Genomic DNA, 19617 nt, shown 5'->3' with positions numbered 1-19617 from the left:
TAACTTGCATAAACTTTCATGTTCCAAATCTACGAACTTATTTAACGTTATAATTGGCATAAACAATCAAAATTTATAAAATCACAAAAAATTATAACTTCCAATAGCATTGTAAAGCATGATTTTTATGCAAGCATTCACCAAATTATCAAGCATGCACAAATTTTTCTTCTTAAATTTCAAGTGCTCGATAAAATTATACAAAAACATTCTCAATAGAATCAAATTCAAATACTTTATGAAATACTAAAATTTATATAGTGAAAAGTTACTCAAAACCCCTCAAAAAAATCACTTTTCCTAAATTCTACGGCCAACAAAAATCTAAAATTAAAAACTAACATAGATTTTTAGTAATATGCCTCAAGACGAACAATTTATATAATAGACATGCGATGTTTTGCCATTGTACCGTGTCTGTATTGCTCTGGCAAGAGAGGAATCAACAAAGTTGCAGGTCCTGCTCAGTTTTTAAAGGCCATGAACTTAAATGCACGTCTCTTAACATTTCAATTTCACAGAATTCTCCAACTAAATAGAGAACTTAGTTCCTTCATGTTAATCAAGTTGAAGAAAACCAAAATACAAAACAAGTGCCAATCTTAGTTTATATTCAGCTCATTACTACAATCACCACACAACGCCAAAAGAGCTGAAAAAGGCACCCACCTAAGTCCATGAGGATCGAAATAGATAGAAGCAACAAACGCTCTGAGGTTCTATGTTCTTACAGCAACTACATATAACTTATAAAATAGATAGGTGGCAGTGAAATGACCTTCAAACAAATGACCAGTTAACAAACATGAAAGCCAGACAATGGGGAGAGTCCTCTTCGTTTAGGACCTTCCAAGCGATGGCCTGCTCGTAGGACACCGGCCGCCCCATGCTTGACATGCAAATGCCAGCAGGCAGATAGGCAAAGCCCTGCAACAAGAATAAGGAAAGGATGCAGTTTAAAATACGAATCAAATCATAATGACTTTGTTTGAGACGGATTTCTTTCTGCTTCTTAAAATTTTAATTTTTTAACTAAAAAGCTATTTTAAAAAGTAGAAAGAAAGCCGTCCCAAACAAAACCTAAGTTGCTAGAAGATGACCTGCTGCATTATCTTAGGGAACTCGGAACAAAGAACTTTACGGCCGGTGTCATCGAGTATCTTCTCGAGCGAAATGTCTTGGAGGGCAACCAGAGTGGTTTCAAGCAGGTCAAGTCCAGCTTGGTTGGCGAAGGTGAACAATGGAGAAGCCTGCTTGCAGTTAATATGGTTACCTTGGTTAGAAAGATGAGCTCAAGAACAGGAAAAAAAAAATATCAAACAAGAAAGCTTACCTTGAGAGAACAGCACATGATTGCATCAGAATAGTGCCACAGGAGCTTCAGAGTTTCACTAGCTTGAGAGTCGGTTCTAATGAGTTCAACTCCAGTATGGAACCTGTACGAAAATATCATTCATGGAATAAAAATAATTAAGAAATCAATAAGAGAAGTAGACAGTAGAATGCTATTTTGAGTAAATCTATTTCACTATGAGGAGCTCATGATAGATACCTGTAACTTCGAGAAATCCACAGCGACAGGGTGTGAGCCTCAGGTGAACCAGCAGTATGCTTCATTCCTAATTGGTTGCAAAGTCGAGAGGGAGAAATTGCCATGGCGACCCGTTGCACCGAGGCCACAACACTTCGAACATATTGCCGAGCCATTGCGGTGACATTTTCACGGAGATGGTTCTCAAATGTAAATTGGAATGCAATGGTCAGAACTGATCTTGAATTGCTTGGATATGATACTGGATCATTAGGAGCTCTTCCAGTGCCACCTCCTCCAACTTCTAAAGCAGAAGCAAGGTCAAGTGTTCTTGTAGCAGATGGCGGGTCCTGCAGAACATCCATTATTACAGTCTGGAATTATAGGGAAAAAAAAACCAAGTTACTTACTGTTTTCACGTCGAGGGGTATCACTCGAAACCCCGAAGGAAGCAGGAAAGCATCATCTGCAAAAGATTCATCTATGGGAGCAAATACAAGCTGTGCGCAGGCACCAACTGCGTTCTCATCAATACCACTACATAGCTGCAAACATAGAGAAAATAGTTTACATAACAATAGGTTTAGTAGAAGAAAGAAAGCAATTAGAAGCCTACAAGTTGTTTGGGACGACTTTCTTGTTACTTTCTAAAACAGCTTTTTAGTACAAAAATTTATTGAATTTGAAATTTTTGTACTAGAAAAGTCATTTTAAAAATCAGTATGAAAGCTATCTCAAACGAAGCCTTGCATTTAAGAATATCCAACCTGCAACAGATACATGTCCCTGGATAGAACATCCTCCTGGTTGAATCCAGGACATTCCAACCTAACAACTTCCAGGACCTACAGATAGACATGATTACAAAAGTTATGGATGGGTACTATAGGCTAAAGAAAATTCTTGGCAAAAGGAATTAAGCATTGGAAAAACAAACTTTACCTCTTCATTTTCCACAGTATGAGCAAGGGGAATAATAACATGGCTGCCCAAAAAACCATTACTGACCCTCAAACCAGGAACAGCATAAGGACTGGCTCTCAGTGAAGAAGCTGAATAAGCATCAACACCTGAATCAGCCCACTCTGACCGATGCTCCCTCAGAAACTGAACTAGTAAAGCAGGTGGCACATTCTGTAGCACAAAAGCAAAAAGCTCAGAGACCCAGGCTTTGTTTGGGACGGCTTTCTTTCTGATTCTTAAAGCAGTTTCATAACACAAAATTTTTAATTTTTGTACTAAAAAGTTGCTTTAAGAAGCAATAAAAAAGCGGTCCCAAACAAAGCCTCAAAGCCTCAACTTACAAAAAGAAAAAAAACCAACAATCATTTTCTGGAAGATGAAAAACCTGAAGAAGCATGGATGCTTTAGCACATAAGATGCCACCTCCCAGTGAAGAAAACAAAGAAGAGCTTGAATGACCACCAAGAAGCTTGTTAGGGAAAGTGTTGATAGCAATTGTCACATCCTCCACACCATCACTTCCCATTAAAGACCAGCCATCATCAGGAAACCCATTTACAGCATCATTGAAGCCCCTGCAATTCATTACATTTGAGCTAAACACACAAAAGCAAAAACGAGTATTGATAAAATGGCTGGAATGCAAACCTGCTCATCCTCTGGCTGAAAGTCCTTAGTACAGTGGGTTGACGACCCCCAGCATAGGATATTTCACTATTACTTTCTTGGGAAATCTGTCTAATATGACGCAGAGCCTGAAACAAAAGAAAGGGATAAAATGCTGGTGCAAACAATGAATTGAAGAGAAACTGATGGGCATAAAACTTACAGAAATGGTCAATTTTTGAGCTAAAATTTTTGGGGACTCATACAAGGGCCTCAGAACCTCTGGCACACTCCAAGCCTAAGCCAAAAACAGTTTTCAGATGAAAATTTCTTAATAAGCACAAACATATAAAATGTTCATGAAGAACCTTACATCCAAATCAACATGATCAACAATGTAAATCATTGAACCACCACCCTCACAGGGTCGTATCAGATAACCACTTGGAAGGATCTCAGCTCTGACAAAATTAGCAGCCGGGGGCCCAGCTGGACCGCCAGTTGAAGGAGTTAAGGACCTCTCACAGATCTACAAAAATAATCTTACCTTAGAGCAAAATAATGTCCTGTTCAGAATGAAGTGTAACATCGTTTGTATGTTTTAACAGGAAGAAGAGATATCAAGAGGTGATTGTACTGTATTAACCATTTAGAATAGATTTTTAGAGAATTGGGTGATAAAACAGTCAAATGTGAGAAACAACTTTCTCCACCAACTAGGCCACAGATTCCTCTACCATTTAAAACCAAATGTTAATAAGTAAAATTGCTTTAAATGACCATCATTACACATTCACCCGGTACGATCGCATATATACTTTAGTATTAGAAGGTTGAAACAATTTGCGCAATTCACTAAACGAAAGTAATTACAAGGGGAAAAGAAAAAAGAACTAAAAAGGAAAGTTGCTACAGCAAGACAACCTGCAGCAAAACAATACTAGCAACACAACCAAATCTCTATACCACATAAATTACCAAACATTCAAATAAAAAGCATCACTTCATAAAGAAATAGAACTTGTATTCGAATGATTAAAAACTTACCACCAGGCTGCCATCTTCTAAACCTGCAGTATACCTAAGAGTCCAAAAATCTCGTGCAGATGCCAGAGTAGTAGGAGAATATGTCTGTAAATAAAAAATAGAGGAATTTAGAATTAAGGAAAAATATGTGAAGAGTGCTCGTTCGAGAACCCAAATCATCTAAACGAGTTCATACCTGCATATAAATAAGTTCAATATTACCACCATTTCCAGCAGGGATAACCGTTAACACATCATGGGATCGACAATCGCGATACCAATTTAGACGATCTTTGAGTAACTCCGCGACCTAAGGAAGCATAGCAGAATGTGACTTCCGGAACTAAGAAGATAGAGGAAGCACAAATAATTCTAGAAACGAAATCATACCTTCGTGGGTTCTAAACTCACAAGGCCACAAGCTCGGGCTGCTACACCACTGCAATTGTGGGAAACAGCAATGATTCCAATAGAATCCGGACCAGGCTATTTACATGAGAAGAGGTAAACAATTACAAATAAACACAATGCATTCAAAAAGTGAAATAAATATGATTGTAAATCCACAAGATCATACCTTCATACCAACCATCTGAACCCATTCAACAGCAGTTCCTGTGGCTTTAGACAGGAACTCTGCTAAGGTCTCCTCAGCAATTGCGAGTAGACTGAAAGAGTAAAGGGATGAAATAAAATCCTCAGTTCACAAGTCCAAAATGTTATAATTATACTTAGACAAAGTAATATAGCTAATTTCCATTACCTAGCTGGGTTGTTAGCATCCCTTGGTGGATGCTGAGGCGTTGGGTTTTGCTGCTGATGGTGCTGACCACTTGTCACCACAGACTCACAGCTTGTGTCTGTGGTAGCCACAGATGTCTATCAAAAAAGCACATATATTCAGAAATTGAAACAAAACAGCATACCACAGATGAAAAAGATGTTAATTTTGTTTAGAAATTTAGGCCAATTATGGCTTCATATGAGACGGCTTTCTTAATGCTTCTTAAAGCAGCTTTCTAGCACAAAAATTAAAATTTAAGCTGCTTTAAGAAGCAGTAAGAAAGCCGTCCCAAACGAAGCCTAAGACAAAATTACACACATCATATATACAAGACTCGAACTCAAAATCTCTTAGTTAGTAGTCAAAACTCTCAACCAACAGACCAAGTTGAATTGAGTAGATGTTAACTAAAATGTTTATCTTGCTAGAACTATGCCAGCAAAAATGTTTCACAAACTAATACCATACACAGACGGCCAAATACTAATTCATACCCTGTACCAATTAATGTAAGAAGTAAATTCCTAAGAACGTTGGAAGAAAATTTTAAATAAGAATGATAATGAAAGAAGGCATTGTGTAACATAAACTGAAGAATCAACAAAACGATCCACTTACAGTATTAACCTGCTGACGCATATAGCCATTCTCATAAACAAGCTGAGAAACCTGCTTCTGCAACCGGTCATTTTCCTCCATTAGCAGCTTGTTCATGGCGGTCAATTTTCTATTAACAGTCTGAAGACGAGAGGATTCTTTTCTCTGCTTCTCTCGACATCTTAAAACCAGTAAACCAACATTAATCTTACAAGAAAAAGAGCAACAAAACAGTTCTATTTTTAAACAAATGATTTGAACGAATGCAAACTGCCCATTTAAAACCCTCAATAAGGAATTAGTCAACTTTTAAGACCGATCTACAACACCAATCTTCATCTAAGCACCAAAAGGAAACCTTCAATATAAATACTGATCATAAGCCATTTGTTTGTTCCAAAAACAGAACTTCTAACAAATTAGAAACTGGAGAGATGTGTGAAAATAAAGATCAAAAAAGCCTTAAACGAAGAAGAAGGTAGAGTTCGCAAATTTTATAAAAAAATCAGATGCAAACCTATGCAGTAAAATACAAATTACGCTAACCAGATACAGAAAACAAACAATACGTGCGGTAGAAAGGGAACATAAAAGACCCTCCTTGTGCGACGTGGACAAGACGATCGTAATCGTCCGACAAGTAAAAATGTATAAAGATCGAAAGAACCCATCCTCCAAAAGTAACAGGAATTAAAGCAGCGGTTCCAAAGCCTAAACCATCATCGACCACTCTAGCGCAAGAACTGAACGAATAAAGTTGTACCAAAAGTAACTTAACCAATAAATGCAACAAAAGCCAAATACCAGCAGATATCTATTTCTCAGTATTCAGTCAAAAAAAGGCCGATTCTCCAGTGGAAAACTGAGGGCGATTTAGAAACCATTGAAAAGAACAAAAGCAAGAAAACATTTGAACTCCGGAGCGATCATAAAGCGCGACAAACAAGAATAAGAAAATACAGACAACGAGAAGAAATTCCATTTAACTTTGACCGTAAATGCAACAAAGATTCCCTCTTTAACTCTTTATCCACGAAGATTAAAGGAAATAATTGATTCGGAGAAAGCATGAACGAAGAACTCGCTCCATAGGAACTAAGAAACAGAATCCAAAGAATCAACCCATGAAAAAGGAAATAAAACAAAAACAAGATCTGATCTCCTTCAAGACATTGCCTCTCACCTGCGGTTTTGAAACCAGACCTTGATCTGCTTGGGCTCGATGTTAGCGAGTATTGGGCACTCCCTTATAAGCTGCTGCCTCCTCATCGAGCTAGGTTTTGGACACTCGCTGTAAACCCGTTCCAACGCCTCCACCTGCTCCGGCGTGTACCTAACGTACTTCCCAGCGTCCATCTGCTGCTTCCCCGCCTCCTTCGCGCTAACCACCATAGCCATCTCAAAAAACCCTAATAAAAAAGCAAACCACCAAAAAATATGTAGCTTTAGCAGAACCGACGCCTCTCTCTCCTTTCCTCCGACTCCTCGGCCTCCTCAGCAGAGTCTTCTACACTCCTCCCTCCGGCATTACCAGCTTCCACAAGCCACCAACTCAGGTGCCGGAGAGAACAAGGCGAGGTACTCTAATCCTCCATTAATCCCACTTCGCATTCCACGAAAGTCGAAATCTTTCTCAATGACAGGTAAAGATCGAAGGGAGTTGAACTGGAGACTGAAGAAAATTAAGAAGAGAAGAGTGATTCTGAAATGGTTACGTTGTTTATTTATATAGCTGCATTCATTTTAAACCGCTTTGGTTAAATTCAGCCTTTTTTTTTTCTTTGAAATTTTTAAATGCTTGGTGGCATTTCTTTTGATCTGTCTGATTTTGGGCGCTTTAAAGATGTCGCGCGGCGTTGCACGGGGACAGAGATGCACACTCCGTCCTTCACAGTTTAATAAACATAAAATTATGATTAAAAAAGGAAATTGAAATTTATTTATATTTCGGATGATTATGATGTGATGTAGCCATGTGGGTTATGTTATGCATGTATGGTATGGTATGATGGTATGGCGATATGGTACTCGTCACCGCTGCGGTATCTCATACCGGAGGTTCTGGGAAGATATAGGGAAGGACGGTCTACTATTCTAGGAAGTGCTAGATCGGATTAATGGGTGGGCGGCCAGGGCGCAGGCGCGCAGCTGGTCTGAGGAGAATTTGAACGGTTTTTTATTTTTGAAACATCTTTCTGTGTAAAATGCAACATGCATTAACTGAACATCGGTACGTCCCTTAGAGTTATAGGGTTTTTTTTTTAAAAGTATATTATATTTTCAACTTTTAGTTATTTTATATATTTTTTATTAAAAATATAAAAATTAGTTAGAAAGTCTTTTTTTAGTTTTTTATATAATGTTTTTTAGATTTGTTTTTAAAAAACAATATATCTATCCGCTACTCTCAAAAGAATTAATCTTCGGCTGATCTAGAAGAAGCAGCCACTTCAAAATCTCTTGGTTCGTACTTGATTGAGCCCTATGACTGAAGAGGCGCTGCCGCTTGAGAGGAATCAAACACAGGTTGGAAGTTCTCAATCATACTCGCCCACCAATCAAACTAAGCAACAATGGGAGTTGTTTAAAATTTTCATTATAATTTATACATATCTCACCCCCGACACCCATTGGGTTCCGCCTCTGCTCCGTTGCATACGACTTCTCCATGGATATATTGTTTCACCATGGTCGCAAGCTTAAATTTTGCGCTTACAAACTCAGACACTGTGGATGCACTGCCTCTCCTTATCTTCTCTTCCTACTTCCTTCTAAATGGTAATAGTAGATTTCACTAGGATTAAGTTGTATGGCAATATATGTGTTAGCAACCAGGGACGGAACCACCTAGCCCCCAGGGGACTCAATTGCCCCCCCTAAAAAAATTAAAAAATTATTTATTACATGGATATTTAGGTAATTTATTCCCCTCCATTCTTTTTTACTCTTTATTATAGGAGTTTTTAGGCAATTGTCCCTCTTAAAAAAATTAAAATACTATTATCTTTAGGTGGTTGCCCCTAGTAGAATTAAACACATTGTGTAGATGTATTATTTATAAATTTGACACCCCCCTAAGAATCAAGGCTGATTCTGCCCCTGTTAGCAACTGTATGGCCTCCCTAGTTTCACCCACATTGGCTAATTGCATGTCGCACCCCTAAGCAACCTTTCCAATCTCCAGGCTCTCTCCTTTTGCTTCAATGTTCTCTCAAAAACTAAAGATTGGTTCAAAATTAGATTCAAAATTATCTTCAAACCAAGGTTCAAACCTTGATTAAAATTAGATTCGAAGTTTGGTTTGATTTTGATTCAAACTAGTTTAATTGGCTTGAATCTAAATCAATTTTGAAAAGCTCTGACTTCCATACACAATCAATGACTACAAGTGACTATCCTTAATGAGGATAATTTGGTCTAAAATAAACTTTTGGACATATTTCTCCAATAAGTCATATAACATAGATAATTGGCCAATTGCGTATATTACGAACATATAAAGTTAAATTTCCCATTTTACTGACAAAAAACTTTAAAAATATAAAATTTCTATAAAACTAAAGTTATATCAAATGAATAATATTAGATGAGGCTTAAAATATATTAAATTATTGATTTTTTTTTAAGGAATATTATTGTTTATATTTAATTAAACTTTTTTTTTATCTAGCAACTTTTTTTTCATTATTGTACTCAACTATTATATTAAGATCATTTAAGATGAACTATGATGGAATCACTCATACATGATTAATATCATTAATGTTAATCTATGATGGGATCACAACTTTTTCATGTGGTTAACATGAATTTTGATTAAATATCTTATTTCGCAACTTTAAAATTCAATTGAAAACTTTTTGAAAATTATTTTACATGATGATCTTGACATGGGAATTCAAATGATAAATCTAAGAAATTCATACCCATTTGAATCCTAAATTGATCAAATTTCACAATTAAAATTTCTTGGAGTAGATATATACTTCCCATAATTATTAAAACCTTTCTAAGAATTTGATTCAAAAGTTGCTTGATGCAATAGATTGGTCTCTTAGAGAAAAATATTTCAACATAAAAATTATTATTTATCTCCATCATTCTCTTGTAGCCCTACATTTAATTATAACATCTTCAAAAAAATATTCTAGATTCTACAAGTGATATTTACAAGTGTTGAAATTTGTGAATCGGACTGATTGTTTTGATAATTTTAAATATTAATAGTTAGATCACTTATTATTATTTGCTATATATATATGTATTTTTGTACGCTACTAATATTTTAGATAAAACATATAAGGAGTCAAGTCAAAGAAGAAAGCTTAAAAATTACAACATTGAGTGCAATCAAAACTTGTAATAAAAGTCTGTATTTTCTTTTTCTTTCATTCATTATGTATTTAGGAGTATGTTGGAAAGACAAATGAGGACAAACACATGAATGGGGATGAAAATTAAGCACTTGAATACTTTGTTAAATTGAATTGTGCAATCTCAATCGTATTATACGATCATTTATTCTACAAATTAAATCAAGTATTAAAAAAATTAATAAACTAAATTCTAGCATAACTAATCACAATGTATGATATTGATCGTACAAGATGATCAGATATTTTGATAATCACCTACTCTTGAATCTAAGTTTCCAAATTTAAATATTAAATTTTAACCTAATCATATTATATAAACCAAGTAATATTGTACGATTATTAATGAATGTTCCCCAATTTAGACTGTTGATCAAAGAATCAAATCAAGATCAAATCTTAATTAGCATTCGTATTGTACAATTCAAATCAGCCATTACGATCTTAAAAAACATTTTGTAATAGCCAAAATCTTATTTATAAAATTTTCTTTAGGGTGCTGGGGCATCGGGGTTTGGTGACGCCTCGATGCTGAGCTCTCGAGTTTTTGGGTCAAAATGGGTTTTGACTGCGCGTTGCACTGTCAGGTCTAAGGTGGAGAGTGTAAAAATCCAAAATATGAAAAAGTATTTCAAAAATAAAAACTTTTATTTATGTTTGAACTGGAGTACTTAGGCATTGTGCTTGGTAGCGCTGTGCCCCAAGGTCTATAATGAAAATTTTTATTTTTATTTTTCTTTTACTTTTAAATCTTTCTTATCTTGTTAATTCATTCTATTTACTAATCAACCCTTAAACCAAGTCAATATCAACATCTAGAGCTGATTAATTATATTATAGAGAACAAAAAAACAATAAAAAATATAATTCACATTTCTATAATCAAGAATTACAACATAATGGTAATGTCCAAAATAATATATATACAATAGCCACAATGACTACTAAAGAATACATAAACCAAAGATCTGAAATAAAAGTTAAACTAGCATCACTGCATGCATGTATAAACTCAAGCTACAAGCTTCTTATTTGTTATGCAGCGTTATGGCATTGATCAGAGCACTATGGTGCTAGGCACTAACAATATTTCTATATATTTTTTAATCAAATCTAAAGCACTAAAAGCCTCCAAAGTCACCACCTCTCCCCCATTTCTGTTCACTTGTGATGGAAGAAGAGAGTGCAAGGGAGAAGAAGAGGAGAGGGAAGAGAGAGATTTTAGTCATTTTCATCATTTGCTTCAATTTGAAAAAGTCTTATGATCGTTGTAAGTAACTCGAATCATACTTTAATTTTCAATTATTTTGAATTTAAAGAAATTAATCTCTCCTAAATTGATACATGATATGTCATAAAATTACTTTGATAGTGCACGAATCTCGAGGCATATTCAACTTGAAAACTTTCAAAATTAAATTTGAGATTATCTGAATTTCAATTTTAGCAAACATATAGTCAAACTAATTATCTCAAAAATACAAACCCAACAACACCAAATTTGACTCAATCCGAGCCCAAATGGTTCCAAATCAAGGGCCTGAAGCACTGTTGGAAGATTTAAACCATAATTTAGATTATCAAACGGTTTCCAAACATAACATGCTTATAGTCAAATCAAGTGGCTCAATGATACAAATTCAACAAGCCCAAGATCACTAAATTTTGATATCACTAAGACATTCAAATCTCCAACAAATGGTCCACGATCAAGAGATTCAACATCGGTCGTCCATCCAAACCACTCATTTAACCTTGATATTCCTCCTATTTACTAGCCATGCCACTCTAAAAAATCTATAAATAAATTCATCCTTCCTCTTAAAAAATGGACCCAAGGAAGAGAGCAAGAGAGATCGGATATCGCTCTTTCCTCCTCGGTCCTCGACCACCGCCCGGAGTTCTGCCAAATCACCACCAGACCCCAAAGTTCCACTAGACCACCACGTGATGCTGGTGTTCCGTCGACCACCACATAATGCCTGGAGTTCCACTAGGCCACCACCTAACACCCAAAGTTCCACTGGACCACCACCTGATGCCGGAGTTCTATCGGACCACCACATGACGCCCAGAGTTCCACCGGGCCACCACCTGATGCTAGGAGTTCCACTTGACGCCCGAAGTTCTACCAAACCACCACCTTATGACAGAGTTTCACCAGACCACCACCTAAAGCCCGGAGTTCCATCGGATCACCACCTGATGCTCGAAGTTATACTGGACCACCACTACCTGACACCCAGAGTTCCATCAGACCACCACTTGATGTCCAGGCTCTTAATGGACCACCGCCATAAGACAATGATCTTTCTGACCTTTATTTCCTGACGACTATGATCCTTCCAACCTCCTTCACCTACTACGGTATGTTGATTCTAGATAGGTTGTTAAAACTAAGCTATTATCCCAAGACTAATCAAGATAGGGGTGAATTGGTAATTTAAAAAATTTCTTGGATTTTTAAATAGAAGACTGATTTCAAAAATATGTAGCAAGTTAATTAAGTTTCAATATAAAATTTTTCAACCACAGTAAATAACTTGTAGTAAATAAAATACTGAAATTAAAAGACACAAGAGTTTATAGTGGTTCGGTCAAACATGACCTACATCCACTCCCTGAAGACTCTCTCTTCAGGTATTGCACTATTATCAAAGTGTCTCTCCTTTTGCCCCCACAGCAAAGCAGAGAATCCTTTACAAAACCTCTCTTCCACCAATCTCCGGTGCGACAGAGAACAGTCATCCTTTCATATTCTCCAAGTGTCGACAGAGAACCGTCGTATATTTACACCTTCCAAGTGTCAATAGAGAACCGTCATCTATTCATACTCTCCAAGTGTCGGCAGAGAACTGCATCTTCTTCAAAGATTTTTTCACGTGTAATCTAGAAAGACAAGAGGAAGAGTGATAGCCAAAATTACAAAGATATTCTTACCTTTCATGAGTCACCTTATGAACCCTTCACACTGCACTTGCAAGAAATCTCTCTCAAACACTCTCTCACACTCTTTCTTTCAAATGCCTTTAAAAAATCACGAAGACAATACTTCTTCACGTCAGTTTTAGTGGAACTTTTATACTAAAGACACGAAAAACCATAAAAAAAAAACTAAAATTTTCAATTTTGAACGTACACGATCATACAGTACGATCGGAGTTCGTACGTACGAATAATTTAAAAACTATTACGTACAAACCTATTATGAATTGGTATAAATCAATTCATATATGATCATCATCCGGTACGAACAGTTAGAAAATTTTCACATTCGTCGAGACGAGAAGGGACCTCGTAATTTTGTACTCTTGAAGGCATGTACGAATGGTGATCGTATAGGACAATTCATACTTAGAAAAACTATTTTTAAGAGAAAGGGGACCCGTCCATTTTGTACTCTAGAAGGCATGTATGAATTGGGTTCGTACAGTACGATCCGTACTTAGAAAAAAATATTTTTTGTGCGAACAGGGACCTGTCCATTTCGTACTTTGGAAGGCATGTACGAACCGGGTTTGTACAGTACATTTCATATTTAGAAAAAATATTTTTGAGCGAAAGAGGACACATCTATTTCTTACTTCTAGAAGGCATGTACGAACTAAGTTCATACAGTACGATTCATACTTAGAAAAAAAATCATTTCTGTTCGTTTGACTGCTCGTCGGGAAAATAACTAAACAAATCGTCTCGTACGAAGTGAATTTGTGCAATATGATTAGTTTAAAAATTGTGAATTTTAAACTCTACCTGGGTGTGTGTGTGTGCTGAGGAACTCAACTACAATCACACTCTCTCAGACTCAAGAAAATGAAAAATACAGACTTCAATTACAATAAACTCTAAACTGATCTTGATTTAAAGTCTTCAACAATCCGGATGATGGTTTTCCTAAAATGTTAGTACACATAAGAGCAATACAATTCTACTAAAATATATTAGGAGAAATAATAATCAAAGTAATAATATTTGGAATCGTAAAAAACAAGATTATGAAAATCGAACCGTACAACTAATCGGAAGAAGAAGAGGTTCATGATTTGACCAGTTCGACTGGATGAACCGGGGTAGAACCGGATGATTAATAAATAATAATATTATTAAAAGTAATAAAATTAACATAATAATAATGACAATTTATTCTTAAAAATTTTATAATTCTAAGAATTTTGAGACTAAAAAATAAATAAAATTCATACATATATAATATATTACATAATTTTAAAATTAAATATAAATAATTATTGAACCATCCCAATTATGTATGATACCAATAGTGCAATTTACATATCCAAAAATCCAATTCAACACTCATGCACAAAGCATATAGACATTAGGAATCACTTTATAAGAGATTATGTGGCCAGGGGAGATATAGAGTTTCATCATATAGCTATAGAAGATCAATTGGAAGACATATCAACAAAACCATTAGCCTATGACACATTTAGCACCTTGAGGACAAAACTGGGTGTTATAAATAAACAAAAAATATTTAAGAAAAATAAAAATAAAATATAATTTTAAATTTAATTTAATTTAATATTTAATTAAACATTTTATATAAAATGAAAATATTTAAATATATTATTAGTTGAACATGTCGGTTCTTAAGAAACGGATCTGTTCAACGGTCGGCCGGTTGAACCGACAGTTCAAACTGATTTTAATCGGTTCTTTGCTACACCGGTTCTTCAGGAGGACCAAATTGGTCGTAAGACCGGTTCACGGTTGAATCTATCAAACTGGCCGGCCCAGTCTGGTTTTCAAAACACTTGTTAAAAACATACAAGTTACATTAATATGAACAAACAAGAATTAAATAGCAACTATCTCAACACAGTCATTCCGACCTCCGCCACCAGACAACGATCTTTTTGACCCATATTTCTTACCGACTATGGTTCTTCTGACCTCTATCGCCTACTATGATCCTTCCAACATCCACTACCAGACAACGGTCTTTTTGACCCCTATCTCCATCGCCTACTACAGTCATTATGACCTCTACCACTAAACAATGGTCTTTCAAATTCTTGTCTCCTGTCGACTACGGTCGTTCTGAACTTCGTCTCTTACTATGGTCCTTCCGACCTATATCGCCAGATAATGGTATTTCTGACCCTTGTCTCCTAACGACTATGGTCCTTTTGACCCTGTCGCCTACTATGGTCCTTATGACCTCCACCGCTAGACAACGATCTTTTTGACCCCTCTCATGTTGACTACGATGGTTCTGACCTCCGTCGCCTACTATAATGCTTCTGACCTCCATCGCCATACAATGGTCTTTCCAACCCTTGTTTCATGCCGACTACAATCCTTCTAACCATGTCGCCTACTACAGTCCTTCCGACCTCCACTGCTAGACAACAGTCTTTTTGACCCTTGTCTCCTACAGACTGCGGTCCTTCAAATCTCTATTGCCTTCCAACTATGGTCCTGCCGACTAAATGAACATATCAATACTAATTCTTCTAATTTCTACCATGTAACGCATTCTATGTGACGTATATATGTTATATCAAGCCAGGGCCTTCCCTCCAATGAAGGGCCTCACTTGTAATCGAATGCAAATAATAATTGATTCATTCAAACTGTGGTTGTTCCCCCTTTTTAAGGGTTTCCACATAAAATCTATGATGTCTCTTATGAATGCTACATCCTCTCTTTGATCTGCTTGTGTGCTTCATACAAAGCTAAGATATTAAACTATATATTTCTCCATTGTTATGAATATTCCAAGATGTAACAATACAAATGTATTTTTATCATGATTTATTGTAGTTTTATTGTGTAACTTTTTGTATAAGATTGATACGTACTTTATGGATATTTTGACAGTATTATAATTAGATTTTAATGTTTAAAATGACAATTATAATTTTTTGAAGCTATTGATTATCATAAAAAAATTTAGATTTATAGATTTTAATTCTTTATATTGTATTTTATACATGAAAGAGAGATTGATACAACTGATATAAAATAAATGTAGTACATGCATGTAAGCGTAGAAGGGTGGGTGTTAACATATAATTAATTTAGATTGGCTATTAAAATATAATACTCTATGTATGAGGGTGGGTTGACAGACTTTTCTTTCAAGATAATTTATGATGTTATCCTAATTATAGCCTTTAATTGATGACTAATTATGCTGACGAGTATAGGGTGATGACTCTTAATAATTAATTGAAAGTCACCTGTAATGATAAGATAATAGGATGATAATGAAAATAATGAAGACATATGAAGAAATGAAAATATTATATTAAAGTTGAATATTCTGCATTGACGAATTATATACTGATGAAATTTGTACATTAATAATAATGATAGAATTGATAGTATTATAGCATTAAATATATATAATATTGATAGTATTGATAGATAAATCAAGAAGTGTGTGTATTATATGTACTGATTTAATATAATAGATAATTATAAGATGGGAAAGACTAATAATATTGACACTTGTATATTCATGCTCCAATAGTGATTTATTGACTGCACATTTTTACATATGTTATCGATTTATGAATTTAAGTGTGTTAATTCTTATTTTAGTTATTGATCATATTGAATCATACAAATGATGATTGAGTATTGAGGACATTGAATACTATTAATTATATTGATTGAGATGAGCATGCTATTGATTTCTTAGATCTAGTATTGAAAATTTTAGCTACTTTTAATTTTTTACTAGATTGTATAAGTTCATTATGTGATTTTATTGATTTCAGGTCAGGGAATAGGTCAGAACTGTGTGGTGTGAGAAGGATTGATTTCTTCAAATTCTCCTTTTGATTTTGTTTCATCTCTTTTATTATTTTTGTAGTTAGAAGCTATTGATAGTTAATCTCCTGGCTATTATAAATGTAATTTTAATACAAACGATGATTAAGCATTGAGAATATTAAATACTACTAATTCTATTGATTGAGATGAGCATGTATATTGATTTCTTATATCTTGTATTGAAAACTTTAGCGACTTTTAGATTTTTTTCTGGATTGTATAAGACCATTTTGTGATTTTATTGATTTTATGTCAGGAAATGAGTCAGAACTGTGTGGAGTGAGACTGATTGAGATCTTCAAATTCACCTTTTGATTTTGTTTCATCTATTTTATTCTTTTGTAGTTATGAGTTATTGATAGTTCATTTATTGTTAGTGATCTCCTAGCTATTATAAATATAATTTCAGTAAATGAATATAGTGAAAGATTTTAACATGCGCGATATTTAATTACTTTCACTAGATACTGATTTTCAGAAGCTCCAGTTGATTGCTAAAAAGATAAAATAGATAATTCTTTCAATTTTGATTCTAGGGCATGATAGATAGATCTTGGAAGAATCTAGAAGATTTCTTGGAGTATAATGACATTTGGAAAGTGATCACGATGGTGATGGGAAAGTTAGTGCTATGGTGCTAGGTCAAAATAATATTTTTTTTTAATAATAAAATTTCTAAATCTATTTCATTAAAAACCTCACCCAGCCATCCCTCCTTCATTGTTTTGCCTTGGTAGGGAGAGAAAGGGAAGAAAAGAGGGGAGAGAAGGTTAGAGAGAAGGGAGAAAGTTCATTTTTATCTATCGCTCCAATTAAAAAAATATTCGGATCATGGTAGGTAACTTGAATCATATTTCTGACTTCAGTGATTTTGATTTCTCAAATTCATCTCTCCTAAATTTGTTTAAAATATAATATCCCTTGTTCTCGTGATTTTTTATAATGTAACTTTTAATGAAAGATATTGCAATCCTAAATATTTTAACTAGTTAAAATTGAAATTTCACCATGTTATTTTGATTGGTTTTACTTAATATCATTTTAATTGAAATGTGTAATATAATATTAATTATAAACTGATTAAACGTAAATGCACTATATTTAGACAGAATAGACGACATGCACATAGTTACTATTCTTTTAGTTTAACTTTCATTTTGGCATACTAATGACATGCTGATGAGTACAAAGATAGTTGCATTGAATGTATATGATATTCACTACTATACTTTGTATAATATGAAATGTGTGCAGAAGTAAGAAAATTTGGCTGAAAATATTAACTGATTTAGGTTGATATGATATATGTCACATTATAAATGAGGGTAAGCCGACGGGCTTTCACTTAAATAAGGTTTATGATCATGATTTTCCAAAGTTTTAGTGTTTACTTTATTTCAAAGTTTTCACTTATACCCTTGAAGAAACTTTTGCAGAGAGTTCAGATGCTTCATACAATATTTGCTATTAGAGATTCAATTGCATTTGTCTTTGACATTTCATTAGTGTTTATCCAAAATTTAAAAAATTATTTTAAAATTCAATTCATAAAATTGCTTGTACTTAATTTATTAAAATATTAACATATGCAATGCAATGATTATAATGCATATGTCATGATGTTTGCTTATAACTCTACTTCCATTTATGCCTCTATTTAATCTCCCACACCTACATATAGCAAGTGGTGCTAGAATCAAAACAATATAATCTCTCACACTCACTTTCAACAAGGCCAAAATCCCTCCCACATCCACATTAGAAATATGGGGCCATAAAGGAATATACAGGGCTCTTATAAAATTTAAAGAGTATAATTTTTCACATATCATAATATCTACAATGACATGCTATAAATAGTGCATATATAATATAGTAATAACTAAATTATAATTTCAATATAGTATTCAAATAATCCATTAATTTTGAGTAAAAGACACATTGCTTGTATGACATTATACTCACTAAATTTTTTCCATTCAAATTCTAACTTTAGAGGTGCATCATGTGTAGCTTCAGCAAGCATTACAATCTTTCTCTCCTTAGAAAAATGTCAACCTCGATATTTCAAAACTCAAGTTAGAGAAACAGATCAAGACATAACTTTCTGATGTTAAACTCCTTTACTCAAGTGGCTTCTCTTTTAGCTCTGTGCTTCTACTGCACCTTAATCATTAGAACCTATTTTTTTCTTCAATATTCTGATATCATATCCCAAAATCGTTTATGGTTCCTCTCTATACTCAAATTTAGACATACTTAAGCTTTGTCCATAGATATTTGATTCACATAATTAGATACATATTTCCTCAGAGATGATACATGGAATATATTATGAATATCAGTTTTCATATGTTCTAAAAACTGTAACTTGTAGGCAGATTTTCAATCCTTTTAATTATTTCAAATGGTCTTATATAACTTGGAGTCATCTTTTCCTATTTTCTAAACCTATTTATGTCCATCATCTTAGAAGACTTCCTGCTTAGAGTATCCTCCACTACATTCTCCTATTAGACTGATACTGAATTATCAAGTCATAATATTTGATTATCTCAAGCCACCTTCTTTATAAAAAATTTAAATCCTTCTATACAAATATGAACTTCAAATTCTGATGATTAGAAAATATCTCACACCATACTCCATATAAGTAGTACCTCCATATATTAAATGCAAATACTATTATAATAAGCTTTAAATTATGTGCAGGGTGATTCCTCTCATATAGATTAAACTAATTGGAAGCTTACATAATGACTTTCTTATGCTGCATCAGACCACATCTTATCCTTTTAATAACGCCTCATCGAATACCTGAGATCCTTATATATCAGATGGGATGGTCAATAATTGACCAGATGTCAAATAGTCTTTTAGCTTACGAAAGCTCTCCTCACAATCAGATGTTCGGACGAATGCTTTTGACT

The 19617-nt window shown here is 34.4% G+C and overlaps 1 protein-coding gene across 1 annotated transcript; it reads right to left on the bottom strand.

Moving 5' to 3' along the window:
- Positions 1 to 491: 491 nt before the first annotated feature.
- LOC110109981 (homeobox-leucine zipper protein HOX32) lies at positions 492 to 7224 on the bottom strand. Its single transcript, XM_020841243.2, has 18 exons — positions 6691 to 7224; positions 5529 to 5688; positions 4890 to 5005; positions 4704 to 4794; positions 4517 to 4612; positions 4323 to 4436; positions 4148 to 4231; positions 3474 to 3629; positions 3324 to 3398; positions 3143 to 3249; positions 2880 to 3069; positions 2474 to 2665; positions 2299 to 2376; positions 1942 to 2076; positions 1553 to 1881; positions 1334 to 1436; positions 1101 to 1250; positions 492 to 927 (listed from the first exon to the last, which is right to left on the bottom strand). The coding sequence occupies exons 1-18, from the start codon at positions 6903 to 6905 to the stop codon at positions 781 to 783; spliced, it is 2538 nt and encodes an 845-aa protein (XP_020696902.1). The 5' UTR covers positions 6906 to 7224; the 3' UTR covers positions 492 to 780.
- Positions 7225 to 19617: the final 12393 nt, after the last annotated feature.

Source organism: Dendrobium catenatum, unplaced genomic scaffold (genome assembly GCF_001605985.2).
Source record: "Dendrobium catenatum unplaced genomic scaffold, ASM160598v2 fragScaff_scaffold_1220, whole genome shotgun sequence".
Taxonomy (NCBI): Eukaryota; Viridiplantae; Streptophyta; class Magnoliopsida; order Asparagales; family Orchidaceae; genus Dendrobium; species Dendrobium catenatum.
This window is presented reverse-complemented; position numbering and strand designations above follow the sequence as displayed.

Excerpts from the sequence above, each read along its gene's own strand:
- LOC110109981 (XM_020841243.2), bottom strand. The coding sequence starts at position 6,905 with ATGGCTATGGTGGTTAGCGCGAAGGAGGCGGGGAAGCAGCAGATGGAC. Across the intron at positions 3,399-3,473 it reads TTGATCATGTTGATTTGGAT|GCTTGGAGTGTGCCAGAGGT; the intron begins GTAAGGTTCTTC and ends TTTTTGGCTTAG. Across the intron at positions 3,070-3,142 it reads TTCAGCCAGAGGATGAGCAG|GGGCTTCAATGATGCTGTAA; the intron begins GTTTGCATTCCA and ends AATGAATTGCAG.